The 17660-nt window shown below is 43.2% G+C and overlaps 1 protein-coding gene across 1 annotated transcript in view; it reads left to right on the top strand.

The window, feature by feature from the left end:
• FAT3 (FAT atypical cadherin 3) overlaps positions 1–17660 on the top strand; it is a 478212-nt gene that overhangs the window by 412859 nt on the left and 47693 nt on the right. Inside the window, exons 15-18 of the mRNA XM_083737613.1 lie at positions 2112–2501; positions 7664–7878; positions 9611–9748; positions 15786–15929. Of these exons, the coding sequence (XP_083593739.1) occupies positions 2112–2501; positions 7664–7878; positions 9611–9748; positions 15786–15929 (887 nt within the window). The remainder of the gene's footprint in view (positions 1–2111; positions 2502–7663; positions 7879–9610; positions 9749–15785; positions 15930–17660) is intronic.

Below are 17660 nucleotides of genomic sequence, written 5' to 3'. Positions count from 1 at the left end.
GAGGGGGGGGGAAGGCTTTGCTCCCCACCGCCAGCATTTAAAAGAGGTCCCCGGAGATTTCCCTATGGGCTTTCTTCTTGCGAAGCAAGCCCATAGGGAAATTTGTCTTGCGAAGTGCCTCAAAAAACGGAAAACCCTTTCGTCTTGCGGGTTTTTCGTCTTGCGAGGCATTCGTCTTGCGGGGCACCACTGTATTTCTCCCATTTTTCTTTTCCCACTTTCTCTCAGTGGCTTTGTTGGTCACACCTTGTCCCTTGCCTCTTACATCCTGGGCAGTGGTTTTTGTTTATTCTCTACGTCTTTCTTCCTCCTGCCGAGTTTGGTAATTAGAACGTTGACTTAATAGTCATTGTCAGGCAGTCCGATACCTGAGGCAGAAAATCCAAATACCACCCATCCCCTATGGGAATGAAAACAATATGCAAAATAACTGACAATTTTACTATCTTCCACAGTGCTCAAAAATCTGTTGCCCAAGGCATACCATCTCATCTTGCTTAATGGTGGTGCCAGACCTGATCACTGCAACTTAGAAGAAGTGCAGTTAACTCTGTTCCAGTGCCTGATGTCAACACAGAGCTCTGATTGACATATTGCACCAGCCCTTTCCAGGTGTTCTGTCTGAGCACAGGAGGGAAGAAAAATGTGTAGGAGGCTGGCGACACATGTCCCACCCCCACCCCAGTGCCCCTGTACACATTGCCACCGCCAACCTTCACATCAGCAGGGTTCCTGATCATAAAGAGGCTTCTCAGTACATTTAGTCAAACACGCACAGGTGTTCCCTTTAGATCTTCCAGCACAACCTGGGCAGCGTACCTGCCCAGTCTGCACAGGATTCTTGGGGCAGGATTCTTGTACGCATAACCCCTCCTCTCCAGACACACTTTTTGGCCTCATACATTCTGGTGGGATAACCAAAGACAGCTCTGTGTCACAGTTCACTGGGAATGGGCATCCCAAGCGGTACAGGGATCAGAGGAAAGAACAAGCTGTCAGCCCCCTGGCTTGGCAGTCTGCTTAGTCTAAAGCAGGAAAAAAGGAGAATGTCTTGTTTTGGAACTAAGGAGTGGCACTTCAAGCTTGATGCAAAAGGTTACATTGCAGAGGCAGGGTGAGGAGATCAGCAATCATGTCCTCTTGTCTGGCACATTATCACACTAGGAAACAATTTGCTTCAGCTGAGGGACAGACCATGGCCTAAAGGTGGCATTGTATTAGATCCTAGGGTCACCTGACTGGGTGCCAAGTCAACTGACAGAACTTGTAAGGCTGCTCAGGTGGTACCTCTGCATACCACCGTGCAGCCTGAGGCTCCTTCAGCTGGCTCAGTGGTGCAGGAACTTGGTGTGGCGATCACACAGGGTCCCCGGACGTTTCACTGTCTATTGATCCCTGTGCCACCACTATTTCCCGCTGTCACCACCCAGGCCCTACCTGGTACAATACAGAGTCCAGTCAGGGTTCAATTGGAACATAAACTTCTGTTTATTTATTGCAGTTTAACGAGCGTGTGGCTTCATAACGGTATCGGTCAATAACAATCATGGGGTGCCTATCCAGTCCTATAACTTCCGCTACCTGCTCTCACTCACTAAACCACCTCTCAGATATTTACTCGTCTTTCTAGCTCCTAACTGTTCCTGACTCAGCTTATATCGCTACACTAACTCAACCTATCCACAAACTCTATCCCAATTCACTCCCACTCCAACCAACCACCCAACTCCCAACGAACTCCTCCCTTTGCCTCTCCCAGAGGTGGTTTTATAGTCCCTCTGACTCCACCCCCTGAGTCCTGATTGGGTAACCTGTTTAACTATTTCCCCTCCAGCACTCTCATATGTTAACATCACACTTGGCCTCTGGGAATTCCAGTTTGCCACCTTGTCCTCACCCACCACCATCTTGCTCTGTTCAACATGGGCTCTGTTCATGTTTCTGTGTCTCTGTGTCCTTTTTTGAAATACAAGCACAATTGGATCTCGTCTTATGAAATGCTGAAATGATTACCTCCCTTCTCGACTCTTATTTCTCACAGGCCAGATGCTACAACATTGGTCTCCTTATTTAACAGCACCTTCTGTTTCTTCTTCTTCTTTTCTTTTTAGGTGTGAACAGAAAGATTGTCTATTCCCTAGCAGATTCTTCAGGCGGCTTTTTCTCTGTGGACAAATCCTCAGGAATCATCATCTTGGAACATCCATTGGACAGAGAACTCCAGCCATCGTATAATGTCACTGTCAAAGCCACAGACCAGAGCATTGTGCAGACCCTGTCCTCGTTCGCCACGGTGACCATTACGGTTCTGGACATTAACGACAACCCTCCTGTCTTTGAGAGGAGAGACTACCTGGTTTCGGTACCTGAGGACACCTCGCCCAGTGCTGAAGTTCTCTCCGTTTTTGCCACAAGTAAAGACATTGGTACAAATGCAGAAATCACCTACATCATCAGGTCTGGGAATGAAAAGGGGAAATTCAGGATCAATTCAAAGACAGGTATGTAAGGGAGGGGAAGTGTTAAAGAAAAGTATTTAAGTTTTACTGTTTAAATTTCTATCCTGACGTTTCAGGAAAGGAAAAGGAGACATAACAGGAACAGCAGAAGACTGGTTGTGTTGTGTGTGTTACTTTGATCATATTCACATGCTTTTGTACTCTTTGCAGCAATCCTATAAAGTACCCTAGTAATATTACTGTTACCATATGACATATGGGTAGAACTGGCATTGACCAGTGATGGTTCATGGTGTATCAACATTCAAAATGCAAACTTTTTGGCACGTACTACATGCTAGAGATCAAGGATAAGTTTGTTCTGCATTTTTAAGTGAACCAACCTTAATTTGCATCTCCTGAACTAATCTGCCAGTTGGAACATCAATTATCCGCCGGATTTCATACTTCTGGATCGTCTGATAACAGTTCTTGGCTCAAAAAACATAACAAAGTACATTTTTAAAAGCATAACAGGCTGGAATGTGTTCAGAAATAGGTACATGGAGATAAAATGTGCATCTAAATCCTTTTCTGTGGTAATACTGTCATGGAGAGCCATTGTGGGGTAGTGGTTAAAGTGTTGCACTAGGATCTAGGAGACCAGATTTTAACTCTCTCAATACATTATGCAATCTCATCAATTGTCCATAGGCTTCAGTATAATTGTCCAAAGTCAAGGTGTTTAAATCATGCACCGAAACAAGATAAATACTTGGAATTATAAAAAGTAGGTATACCGACATACAGAACCAGTCTTGCACAAGGCCAGATAATGCTTACCCCTCTAGTTTCTAGTTTCAGTATAAACATCCTAGAGAGGAGGATAATTATTTTCAAAAAATCATTAAGAAGCCATAGGGTAGCATAACAACATGTGCCTACCGCCATCAGTCAGAAGTTAACACAACAGTGTAGTTAATTGTGAACACAATGGAAAATCTTCCCACAGCTATAAAACACCTGGTTGAAGATTAAGCCATTTCTGACATACTTTCGACTAGACCGAGGAAAAGAAATTAATAGCACCATAATTCAAATAATCACGATGGCTAATGATTAAAATAACTGACAATTCAATGCTATACATTTAGCATACAAATGCAGTATAAACTATAATATAGGACACAAGTTTCATTCTTCGTTCAATCCACCTGGCATAGAGGCCTTCAAGGTGAAAATCTCAATTTCCTTTTCCTTTTTTTTTTTTTTTTTTTTTTAAAGAATCCAGGGACATCAGTGAGCTGTCAGTGACTTAATCATACCTCTGTCAGGTCAAACAGCAAAGAGTAAAATGGACTTGCCAGTTAATCCTTACTGAAATCAGCAGATAGCAGTGCTTAGGAAAAACTGAAAATGCATTGAGAAATCCTTTCAGGTTTTGTCATTTCATCCTTCAGCCAATTTTGCTGGCCTACATTTCCCCTCACTTTGGGATGGTGTAATTGACCAGGTTCATACCTTCAGGCTCATGGCAGGTGAATCTGTCGATTTTGGTTTCTCTCATTAAGTTCGGCTCACCTCGTTTCAACATCTGTTTGAAATCGTTTTTAAAATTCACATGAAAATTTGTCACATCTCCACTAACACAGACATTTTTCTTTGTAGTTTTGTGTAATGCACACCTCTTACCTAATATACACATGTTTGTGTAATATATACTTGATCTATTATTTCACTATAACAATAAAAACATAAATAAATTAAGGTCGATGCAGATACAGACTGAGATAACCACCTCCACTTGAAAGGCTTGTTGCAAAAGGAAGGTCTACAATAGGAAGAATAACAGTAGTTTTCCCCAATAGTGCATCTTCGTATGTTATTTTCACTAACGTGCATTTTTGTGCACAATTCTAATGTACACAAATTCGTACACAACATTTGGCTGTAGAACTGTATCACAAAATACAAAGAAGTGTGGATTCTGAGGGAAAGCTGCATTTTTTGTTTGCAGGAAATGTAGATTTGGTTCACATTAAAACGTGAAGCAAACCAATTTCTCCTCCCCGTCTTCTTCTGGGTCCCACAGAACCGTGTACTCAATTTGTCAATATTCAGCCACCCTATTATAGTTACCAAAGCAAGAAAAAGGGAGAAATAGCCCTTCACCCACATACAGGGGAGGGGGGTGTTCCAGAAAACCTAGTTTGGTGCAGTGAATTATTTATTATTGGTTTTATTTAAAACACTTCTGTCCTGACCTTCAGAACTGTCAGGGTGGTTTGTAATAATTCATAAAGCACCTGTTTGCAGCTGTAAAAGGTAGCGCTGAACATTATCAGAGCATAAGTTTAAAAACCCGGGTTAATGAAAAGGGTATATGACAGGCACCAAGGGACACGGATGGCGCTGTGGGTTAAACCACCGAGCCTAGGACTTGCTGATCAGAAGGTTGGTGGTTCAAATCCCCGTGACGGGGTGAGCTCCCGTTGCTCGGTTCCTGCCCCTGCCAACCTAGCAGTTCGAAAGTACGTCAAAGTAGATAAATAGGTACCACTCTGTTGGGAAGGTAAACAACGTTTCTGTGCACTGCTCTGGTTCACCAGAAGGGGCTTAGTCATGCTGGCCACATGACCCAGAAGCGAGATAAGCGCCGCAACCCCAGAGTTGGTCACAACTGGACCTAATGGTCAGGGGTCCCTTTGCCTTTATATGAGAGGCACCAGGTGAGCTTGCCTGGGAAAAGAATTCCACAAACATGGTGCTACAACCCAAAAAGGCTTTCCTCGCTTCTGATAGTGTGGGCACCAATAGGAGGGTCTCCATGGATGATCATATGAGAGGACTACTGACCTTCAGAACTGTCAGGGTGGTTTGTAATAATTCATAAAGCACCTGTTTGCAGCTGTAAAAGGTAGCGCTGAACATTATCAGAGCATAAGTTTAAAAACCCGGGTTAATGAAAAGGGTATATGACAGGCACCAAGGGACACGGATGGCGCTGTGGGTTAAACCACCGAGCCTAGGACTTGCTGATCAGAAGGTTGGTGGTTCAAATCCCCGTGACGGGGTGAGCTCCCGTTGCTCGGTTCCTGCCCCTGCCAACCTAGCAGTTCGAAAGTACGTCAAAGTAGATAAATAGGTACCACTCTGTTGGGAAGGTAAACAACGTTTCTGTGCACTGCTCTGGTTCACCAGAAGGGGCTTAGTCATGCTGGCCACATGACCCCCTCATGCCAGGTTGCAAGCTGTTTGAAAGATAAGCACCAGCACTTTGAAAAAATTGAAAAATGTCTTCACTTGTCTCCAGAAAGTACAAACAGCAGGCCATAACCACATCTTGTAGCTGTGAATCCCATTGGTTTGGGCAAGTGCCCTTTCTTGATCAGATCAAGATATACCAAGGAGTGGCAACCTTTTGCTTCTCCAGGCAAATTATTTCCATGTGTCTATAGGGTCTGTCTTTTCCTTTTGAGAACCATTGGCCTAAAATAATGAGTTGATCTTTCTCTATACTCCTGCGTCTGACAGTTCCTCTCTTCCCTTGGTCATGAAAACTCATTTCTTACTCTGAAGTGTGTGGTTTTATTTTTTAAAAAATACTACTCAAGTGCACCTTAAGGTCTATTATTTAGGAGAGCTTAATGGTAGTAGCATATCAACACCCCTGGAATGGGTACGGAAAATAATGGTTAAAGCTGTATTTTACAATGAAGGCAAGAAGATAAATCAATAAAATAGCCGGGGTGACGTTTAATCACCAGAGAAGGAGGGGGAAAGGCATTTATTATGCATTAATGTGTGACAGCTCCCTTATCAGCAGCTCAGTGGCAGAAACTGAAGATTCCAGGCTGTCTTATAATTATGTAAAATGCCCGATCGAGGCTTTTAAAAGGAAATCTCCTTATCCATGGACCAACGACAAATGGATCCTTTGTGCTGGTGCATGTCTGTCCTCTCGCAGAGGGCTTCTTTCTGAGGTGGGATGGAATGCCAACTTGCATAAAATATTGTGGGGGCCCAGGTAAGCCCCGCCCCGCATAATCGATCACATGATTCGGTGCGCACACATAATTTGAATGGGAATGTCTATCAACATTGTGGGGCCCAGCCTCCTCAAATGTTTTATTGTGGGGGCCAAAGCCCCCATGGCCGCTAGGAGTTGGCTCCTATGCCATCCACATGAATACATCAGGGCTTTTGTCAGCAGTAGTCCATTGCCTGTCCGCACAGTTGAGTCATAAATTCAGACTGGCTAGTCAATTGCCTACTTTGTGCTGTGAATCTGAGGAGGTCTCAAAGAGGGGTGAGGTCAGAAGTCTTTCTGTGACAGTTCTTTTGGTTCCAGTTCTTATATTACCGTTCTTTAAGATAGGGAATTCCACCATTTCTGCATAAACCTCGTGCCCAGCTCATCCTTACATGAGGATTTAGAAGCTATTTGCAGGCTGCCTACTCTGGTTGGCCTGTGAGAATAGGATGCTTGGATAGATGGGTCTTTGGCCTGATCCAACAGGATTATTCTTATGTCCTTAACCATGGTTAATAGTATCTCTGATTTCTGCAAAAAATAAATTAATGAATACATAATTTTTATTAGTTTTTTAAAATATCACTTTCAACAGTAATTAAGCATACTTTTGTATCTTATTCAGATTTTTTACTTCCATCAATCCTGTCTGAAAATTTTCCAATCTAATCTCTTAGTATGCATTTCTTACCTTCCCTATTGCATTTCAAACTCATAACCAATCTCTATCTTTTTCTACTTTGTAACATATTTCACCTTACAAAACTTCTTGTAGTCCTACTAGCGTAATTTGTTGATTACAGTTGCTCTTCAAATAATTCATATACTTCTTCCACTCTTCTGTAAATCTCTGGTCCCACAGGTTTCGAATCCTTCGTGTCATTTTGTCCAATTCTGCATAGTCCATTAATTTCATCTGCCATTCTTCTTTCATCGGAATTTCTTCTTGTTTCCATTTCTGGGCTAACAATACTCTTGCCGCAGTTGTTGCATATAAAAACAATTTAACATCTTGCCTAGATTTCTGCAATTTTTACAGGCTTCTTACAAAACAAGGAAAGGTATATCAGAACTGGTCCTCGTGTAGCCTGGCCTCTTCAGCAGTCACTGCGGTCGCTAACATCAGTATTCAAAATTTGCTTGTGTGTCCTTAGTGTTGTGCTTTACTGAAATTCTCTCTTCCGTCTCCAAGGGTCCATATCTGTAATTGAACCTCTGGACTATGAAACGTGCAAGGACTTCTTCCTAGTCATCGAAGCCAAAGATGGGGGCAGCCCGGCGCTAAGCGCCGTGGCAACAGTGAATATAAATGTGACAGACGTTAATGATAACGCTCCGAGATTTAGCCAAGAAGTCTACAGTTCCGTCATCAGTGAGGATGCCTCGGTAGGCGATTCATTGATAACGGTGAGTTGCAAAACGTTTACCATATTGATACGCCAGCTTCGAGCCAGTGTGACCAAATCCTTGCTGTTATGTACTGAAGTTCTCACCCTGGGCCAGCAGAGAGAAATAAAGAGCTGCTCTGGAGAAATCGCTGTGTCGTCTGCTATGTTCGCCTTCAACTTAACACTTGCCTAGGTTTCCATGAAGTGTTTGTTTGTGTATTTTATTGATGGGTAATTTCAATAACTTCAGAAGTGCATCAGAACCGCTGGCAGGGATTCTGTTTCTCATAGAGCACTGTCAGGAGTCACTAAGACAAGATCTTGAGGGGTCCCTAATATATACCCTGGAGCCCTTTTTGGGCAAGTCATGAAGGAGATGGCTGAAACTGTTGCATTACCACCACCCGTGAGACATAACTCCACCCACTCAGTACATTACTTTTTCTGTTCGGGTTATAAATGCTTCGGAGTCGTGCCTGTCACGGTCTGTGTAAAGACCTGGTTTGCCTATGTCGTTCTCTCCATAACTGGAGACAGGGCTCCATTATTACTGCAAAAATGGAGTAAACCAAAATGTATTTACTGGTCTTCTGCCGATATATTTTAAATTGGGTTTCCAGCCTCTTTCCAGCCTCTAGTCATATCCGGTCACCACCCTCTAGCCCACTGATGCAAAATACAAACCCCGCTTTCAGTGCTTTCTAAAGGACCAGCCTTTAGTTTTTCAGAATTCGTTCCAGACATTTGCATCCTGCCTTCTGTTGGAACATCAGAGTTGTGAGCACTAACATTAAGAAAAATGAATTCTGCAGCTAAAATCAATGATGGCAAAAGATAGATATAGATGTGCACGCATGCGCGCGCGCACACACACACTATATATATATATATATATATATATATATGCAGGTTTTGGTGTCCTCGGGTGTCTTCCCGTGTAAAAGTTGGGGTGTCTAGGCGACGTTTCGACGAGGTCATCTCTGAAGATGACGAGTGAGACCTCGTCGAAACGTCGCCTAGACACCCCAACTTTTACACGGGAAGACACCCGAGGACACCAAAACCTGCATTCCTGTACCCGTGAAAATCTACGAAAGCATATATATATATATATATATATATATATATATATATATATGAATGAATGAAACAGCACAGGTTTCTGATTTCTTATGCCCGTTTGCCTGGGAGTAAGCCTCATTTAATTCAGTGGGGCTTGCTTTTGAATGGGTGTGAAAATGCACTATTAAAATAGAAGGAATCAGATCTTTACAAAAGAATAACGTGTTGGCAACTCATAGGGGAAGGAGCACCTTTCATACAAATTTTCCAGTCTCTCTGCACAGCTCATTCCCAGGCCTGTCTGGGCCTCCCGCAAGATCTGACACATCATTTCCCTCTGTGCTTCAGTCTAAGCCTGCAGAGCTTTGTGACCTGACTGCTCTGGTTCCATGCCCCGGAACTGTCAAGCACCTAACAAAAATGTTCTTGTTGAGCATTAATAGCAAGGAGCAGGAGCGTTATGCTCCCTAAGATTTGCACAGAACATGCATAGATTTCATCCCTTTTGTGGTAGCACTGAAGTCTCGTGCCGAGGAAATACAAGCCATTTTATGCATTGGAACGGTGTTATTTAATAAAGTGTGTAAGCATGTGTATCTAGTGAATCATTGTGCCATGGAATTTGTTTATGCATGAATCCGTATTTCTCACTTTCGTTTCTTCCTCCCCACCCCCCCTCCTCCCAAAAGCTGATAGCTGAAGACCTTGACAGTCCTCCCAATGGGCAGATCCATTTTTCCATAATCAATGGAGATCGGAACAATGAGTTTTCAATTGATCCTAGCTTGGGACTTATAAAGGTTAAGAAGAGATTGGACCGAGAAAGGGTAAGGCCACCTCAGGTTCATTGCTTTTCCACCTTTTTGGAAACACAATATTTTCTCATGCTAGCTTTGCTTATGACTACGGGCATCAGTGTTTAAATGTCCCTCTTGCAACAGTATAATTATCACAATAAAATACTCCAGAATTTATATATCTTGTTTTCGATCAGCTTTGACCTGAGAAAGAGTTTTGACATCACTTGTTTCCAATAGTGTTTGAAAACTGAAGAGTTCACAGATTTTCAGAAGAAGAAATAATAGTGGTTGATATAAGAGATCCTGGGGAAAGGCCACTTCACACCTAGGAAGTCCTTGATTCAACCCATGGTATCTCCAGGGAGGGCTGGGAATCTGCCACATCTGAAACCCTGGGGAGCTACTTCCAGTTAGTGTAGACAGTACTGAGCCTAGATGGACCAATGGTCTGTCTTGATACAAGGCAACTTTCTTTGTAACTCTAAGGCAGAGATGACCAACATATTGGCCTCAAGACGTCCATCAGCCTTAGCTAGCTTGGTTGGAGGTCCAGAGTGGAGATTAGCTGTACACCAGTGTTTCACAAGCATGGGTCTCCAGCTGTTTTTGGACTACAGCTCCCATTATCCCTAGCTAGCTGGACCAGTGGTCAGGGATGGTGGGAACTGTAGTTCAAAACAGTTCAAAGAGACCCAAGTTTGGGAAACACTGCTGGAGACCAACAACTTCGGGAGCGCACTATGTTGTCTACCCCTGCTCTAAGAGCTGCAGTTTCCAATATCGAAAGAAGAGAGTGTGGCATTCCCAAACTACAAACTCCTTTTTTTAAAAAAATAATATTTATTGAAAATTTCCAAATATAACAGAAAGGAGAAAAAGAAAAAAATACAGCATTAACTTTTAAACCTTATTTTCATTAACATCTTTCCAGGACTTCCCCACCCCACCCCCTCTTGTATTCCAATTCCTTCAGATAAATTCAGCAAGTTCTTACCCCCCAAACTACAAATTCCAGGGGTCCTCAGCTCTTGTTAGCTTTTCCTGTGGGAAGATAAGCCTACAGGTTTAGCTGACAGCAGAAGGGAGGGACAGACACAATAAAAGGGGCACTAAGACCCTGGGGATAATAGAAGCCAGTGTTGCCAGTAGGATTTACAGGTCCCAGGACAGATGGGAATAAATGAGTTTGGCCTCTGGTCTCCGAAGCGTATGAAAGAAGCGACGCTCTGTCCTGTCCTGGTGCACAGAGCAAGTCGGGTCAGGAGTTGCAGAACCAAGGAGAGCTCTGAGGGGAGGTCATATGCTGGAGATGTGCAGCTTGCCAGCACACATAACATCACTTTCCATTTCATGACTGTCTTCACCAGTAAGAAGAATGCCCAAATGGAGTAGTGTCTAAAGGACAATTATACACATCCGTGTATAATCTATATACATGCCGTGCTGCCATGCCAATTCAATGTGCTCATGTTAAACACCAATGTGAACCTGGTTTGGAATTAGGAATTCTAGTTTCAGCATGGCAGCAGGACTCAGAGCCCAAGTATCTGAAAGACCACCTCCATCCCTTGGGATCAGCACCCTCTTGATATCTCTGCCACCATCAGAAGTGGGGGAATTGTGGCCTGGGAGAGGGAGTTCTCTGTGGCAGCCCCTAAAATGTGGAACGCCCTCCCCACAAAGTTGCATCTAGCACCTTCATTATATAGCTTCCTTCCTATGCTAAAGGCATACCAGCGTTCGATAGTTAGGAGTGGGACCCACCTCTTCTGTCCTGTTTAATCTGCATTGGGCTGCTTTTGTTAGGAATTGCGTTACTGGTTTTTTATAATTGTGTATGAACTGTTTTGCTTGTTTTTCACTGCTTTATTATACTGTAAGAATGGGGAACGGTGGGTAAAATACATACATATATCACCAGCAATGGAACAGTCCGTTCCACTATCTCAGTCTTCTGCATGTGTCTAAACTAGGGGTCTTTGGAATGGACAAACACTTTTTCCTCAAAGAAACCACGTATTCTCTGTTGCAGTGTGCCATGCAGTTGTTGTTTTTTTAAGTGACACTGCTTTATTAATTGTGGAAAACAAAAGTAAATTCTGCTTGGTTTTTCCCAGCAGACAAGGTAATGTCAGAGGTACTAAATTCCACAAGCAAACAGGTGTTGTTTTTTTAAAATAAAAAAATAAATAAAATAAAAACCTCCAATTGGAAAATAATTCTGTTTGCCTCAAGGCTGCTTAATGCAAAAGAAAACATCCTGCCCGAATTAACATGTCAGCTGGATAAAGCTGTCAATATTTGGAATCACCATTGCAGATAGTTTGCCAGCGGAATGCAGGAGAAGCAGAGGGTGTGTGGATTTATTGCCATCTGTAGACCGTAGGAAAAATAATCTTGAGAAAGAAGTAGCCGTGCTGGAGTTTTGCTGGATCAGGTGGGAGTTCAGCAAACACTGAATCCCACGGACAGGTCCCATTGCTCTGAATGAAATCTGCAAAAGTTGCAATTCCTAGGTAAAGGTAAAGGGACCCCTGACCCTTAGGTCCAGTCGTGGCTGACTCTGGGGTTGTGGCACTCATCTTGCTTTATTGGCCGAGGGAGCGGGCGTACAGCTTCCGGGTCATGTGGCCAGCATGACTAAGCCGCTTCTGGCGAACCAGAGCAGCACACAGAAACGCTGTTTATCTTCCCTATTTATCTATTTGCACTTTGATGTGCTTTCGAACTGCTAGGTTGGCAGGAGCAGGGACCGAGCAATGGGAGCTCACCCCGTCACAGGGATTCAAACCACCGACCTTCTGATCAGCAAGTCCTAGTCTCTGTGGTTTAACCCACAGCGCCACCCGCGTCCTAATCACTATTCATAATTCCTAATCATGCCTAAATTCCAAATTGCATATTACAGGGAGATGCCCAAGTGCTGCCAACTCACATCATATTTCCCAGGTTACGTACAATAACAGGGGAAAGAGACATCAGCAAGCAAGCAATTCTACTACCACCCCACCACTCTGCCTCTCTGACGGCCATACTAACCCGGTGTGGGGAGAGAACCTTCTCCAGGCTAAAGGACATATTCCATTCTGGACAACTTTCCGAGGAAACCCTCCAGGAGGTGGGCAGGGCCAGAGGCAAAACTGGGCAGGGCAACTAACACATTTACACAGCCCTCTCTGTCCTCCATACAGGCAAGCTGGAGGCATTAACAGAGGTCAAGGATACATTCCAGCTAGATGAAAACTCTTAGGGTATTAAGCAGTCCCAGTGAGAGGTCTGGCCTAGCCCAAGGGACAGATAGAGAAGCCTGGAGGGTAACAACAACAACAACAACAACAACAACAACAACAACAACAACAACAACAACAAATTTTATTTATACCCCGCCCTCCCAAGTCAGAACCGGGCTCAGGGTGGCTAACACCAATAAAATCACCGTAAAAACATACAGTAATAGGGGGCAAAGAGAAGGGGGGGCAATTTAAAATACAGGTTAAAATGCAATTTAAAATGCAGCCTCCTTTTAAAATAGCTGATAAATCAAGACCATAAGTGGAGGGAAACATAAGGGTCAGACCAAGTCCAAACCAAAGGCCAGGCTAATGAAGCTAATGGGGTTTAGCTTTCAAATAAATACAGATAGGATAGTAATGCGCCTTTGACTATCTCTCGATTGCAACCTCTCCGAGTTTGAATGCTCCTTCTTAAAACAAAACATAAAATAGTTCCCTGCATGTGAAAGCTAGCACTCCAGGCAGAAGAGGAGGATCTGTTAGATTTGCATATACAGGGAAATGTACGTTTGTTGGTTATATATGAGGGCATCTAAAAAAATGTGACTTTCCCTGGCATTCTGCAGTCCCAGAGAGGACCTTGCACTTTTTCTGCATATATGACTGGTAAGAACCCAAGAATACAAGTTCCAGTTTCACAAGTACCTTTTAGTGGTGTGATGCCAGGAACTAGTGCTTGACTGCCGCTGCTCACAAGATTGGGCTCAGGGCTTCAGCTTTTAACCAAAGGGACACTCAGGCTGATAGCTATGCTGGATGTGGTTTTAGTAATGCCTTTTGAAATCCATTCCTGTGCCCAAGTTTATTTCTGATTCTTATGAAGCTTAAAATTGCTTCCTGTGCACAGCTTATAGTTAAATTTATAATGGCTGGTACTGGATTTCTTATGCAAGGAGCTGTATTGTTTATTTTTTTTAAGTGTCCCATTATCTGCAGCTTGTATCATCTGGCGCAGTAATTCTGATGCCACAGAGCCATTATGGTTATGGATTGCCTTATTTTAGAAAGCAGAATCTGAGATGCACTGCAGCAATAAACATGGAAACACAGATATATAAAGGCCAGAGAATGCAATGAGGCCTTGCGTTAGAATACATGCCGTGAGATAAACGTTTCTAAGGAACTCATGAATCAGCATAAGGTGGTAGCGTGGACTGTACCACTTCAGTTTTCTGGTGGGGTGTGTGATTCTTAATACTCACCCCCACAGGGCAGAGGGGTGGGCAATCCTCATATGAAGAGTTCCTTTTTTTTATTATGTATGTATGTATTGTTGTTGTTGTTGTTTAGTCGTTTAGTCGTGTCCAACGCTTCGTGACCCCATGGACCAGAGAACGCCAGGCACCTCTGTCCTCCACTGCCTCTCGCAGTTTGGTCAAACTCATGCTGGTAACCTCGAAAACACTATCCAACCATCTCGTCCTCTGCCGTCCCCTTCTCCTTGTGCCCTTCATCTTTCCCAACATCAGGGTCTTCTCCAGGGAGTCTTCTCTTCTCATGAGGTGGCCAAAGTACTGGAGCCTCAGCTTCACAATCTGTCCTTCCAGTGAGAACTCAGGGTTGATTTCCTTCAGTATGGAGAGGTTTGATCTTCTTGCAGTCCATGGGACTCTCAAGAGTCTCCTCCAGCACCATAATTCAAAAGCATCAATTCTTCGGCGATCAGCCTTCTTTATGGTCCAGCTCTCACTTCCATACATCACTACTGGGAAAACCATAGCTTTAACTATACGAACCTTTGTTGGCAAGGTGATGTCTCTACTTCTCAAGATGCTGTCTAGACCTGTCATTGCCCTTCTCCCAAGAAGCAGGCGTCTTTTAATTTCGTGGCTGCTGTCACCATCTGCAGTGATCATTGAGCCCAAGAAAGTAAAATCTCTCGCTACCTCCATTTCTTCCCCTTCTATTTGCCAGGAGGTGATGGGACCAGTATGTATTATATTACATTGACTATTTGAGGACTGTGCATTATCCAATCAACAGCTGTTTTGGCACTGGGTTTTTAAAAAATAAATAAATAAAATCTTCATGATCTTCCTGTGAAAATGGCCCAAAACAGGAATGAGCATGTTGTTGACACAGCGCCACACAACCAATCCATTTTGGGTATATGAAAATTTGCATGCCAATTCAGAGTGAGGACAATGTTTCTCCTTAACACAACAATATTTTTTTTACAATCTTCCCCAAATTACAGTGGTACCTCGGGTTAAGTACTTAATTCGTTCCGGAGGTCCGTACTTAACCTGAAACTGTTCTTAACCTGAAGCACCACTTTAGCTAATGGGGCCTCCCTCTGCTGCCGCGCCGCCAGAACATGATTTCTGTTCTCATCCTGAAGCAAAGTTCTTAACCTGAAGCTCTATTTCTGGGTTAGCGGAGTCTGTAACCTGAAGTGTATGTAACCTGAAGCGTATGAAACCCAAGGTACCACTGTACTAAAAGAGCAAATGTCTTTCTCAACTGACAAAAGCTTTAGAGAAACGCTTTCCCTTTTCTGGATAAGCCAACTCCACACTGTTATCTGCTTCCCTGAAGGTGCTTTTGTTGTTGTTGTTTTACACAGAGGACCAATCAGACAGATGAATTTGCCACCTGGCTCCTAAAATGGCACCGTCTCTATTCTGTCACCACAAAATTACACCCATCCATTGCTACTTCATTCAGTTCCACACGCAAACCTATGCAGATACTAGGAAATCCAAGGTGGAATTCCGTAGGCTTTTCAAGCTGATTTTAAGATGTAATGTATTTATTTTATTTTATTGCAGGTTTCTGGATACTCGTTAGTCATACAGGCAAGAGACAGTGGGACTCCTCCTCTGTCGGCATCTGTGACGGTCAACGTTGACATTTCTGACGTGAACGATAACAGCCCTGTATTTACACCTGCCAACTATACAGCTGTGATTCAAGTAAGTTTGGTCCTGAACATCAGAAAGAAAATCTCCAGTCCTAATCTGATGCTTTAGGTACGATTTAAGTGGCTTATCAGCACTGAATTATCTCTTCTGCCCCTACCTCCCCCCCCCCAAAGGATAAGAACATTATTCCTTAGCTCTGTAACAGGTCTTATGTTTGCACTGATAAGGAACCATCTGGGTCCTTTGCAGCATTTTATGACTGATTTGCATAAGTAGCAGTTTAATAGCTAGAGGCCCACGTATACCTAAGAGCACCTCCATGTAAGTCCCTGTGATGGATTTGGGGAACCTGTGGCCTCCATACACTGTTGGACTCCCAATTCTCATCAGCCCCATGTGCAGTTATAAGAGCTCATTGGCATTGGAGTTCAGTAGCATCTGGGTGTGCCCCACTCATGGCATGGGAAGTGAAGGATGTGACCCAGGGAAGGCTTAGTCTTCCTAGTCAGAAACAAACCACACTTTCAGAAAGCCAAGCCACAACTGTTCTTCAAAATTCACACTTCTCTTCACATTGCACTGCAGTTCTCCAGCCTAGTAATGCATACAAAAATGTACATGTTAGCAGAAAGTGTTCTATTTTTGCTATTCTTCTCCTTCCCTACCCATCTGGCTGGGATATAAAAATGCATTATATTAGGGAAATATCTTAGCAAAAGTCTGTAATTGCTGGTGAAAATTAAAAAATGCATTATAATTGGGATAATTGCTTAGCAAAAATCTGTATATTTGGCAAAATTGCACACAAACGTGTGTATATAGCAAAACATTCACTGATGAATTTTCTTGAGGAGAGGACTTCAAAGAAACAGAACAAAACTACAAACCGATGCAGAAATGTGAATGAAGAACCAAATTTAAGGCTGGAGAAATCTTAGAAACTGAAGGAAACAGATATTGACAGAGTCACCCATCCCTATTTGGGAATCAGAAGTGCTGATTCCAATTTTCACAGTTGTGTTTGGCAAACTGTACTTTGTTCCTGTTTGGCTTGCACTCATACAGCAACACACAGCTGAATGATAAAAAAGAAACAAGGGCACGCCTGCGTCTTGAAGTTGCTTGCTCTTTTGTCCACATTCACATATATGCTTCCAGCAAACGTAGTTTTCTCCAGCAGTACTTCTGTAGTTTCTGCACTGCCTACCCAGTTTACACCCCACATGGGTCTGTTGTGGGGACAGTACAGGTGCAAATTACTTTGTCACTGCAGTGAACAGACTCTAAAGAAAGTAACAGCCAACAGAGGCCTAAAATCAAAGGGGTGCTCCCTCCTCCTTTTTTGGTGATAAAATATCACTGACAATTCACTCTCCTTTAATTCACCCCCAAATGTGCTATCCTTAGTGTAGGTGTGACTACATCCCTAATTCCAAATTATCTATCTTGCTGTGAATTGGGAATGGGCAATATGTGGTTTTTTGGATGTTGCTGAACTCTCAAGTCCTACCAAACCCTGGCTAACATGGCCAGTGGTCAAGGATGATGGGAGTTGTAGTTCAACAACATCTGGGAGTTCAAAGGTTGCCCACCCCTGCTCCATACAGACATCAGAACAATCCCATCAGTACAAATAAGCAAGCCTAGCAGGCATTTTGCTACAACTTGCTCTTATGCAGAATCAAAGTGGGAGTTTTTTTGCAGACAAACAAAAGAACCCTCATAAAAAAAACCCCACATATGCATTCTATGCAGCAGGCAAAAATGTATTGAGATGTATAA

The sequence above is a fragment of the Podarcis gaigeae genome (genome assembly GCF_964106915.1).
Source record: "Podarcis gaigeae genome assembly, chromosome: 4".
Classification (NCBI taxonomy): Eukaryota; Metazoa; Chordata; class Lepidosauria; order Squamata; family Lacertidae; genus Podarcis; species Podarcis gaigeae.
This window is presented reverse-complemented; position numbering and strand designations above follow the sequence as displayed.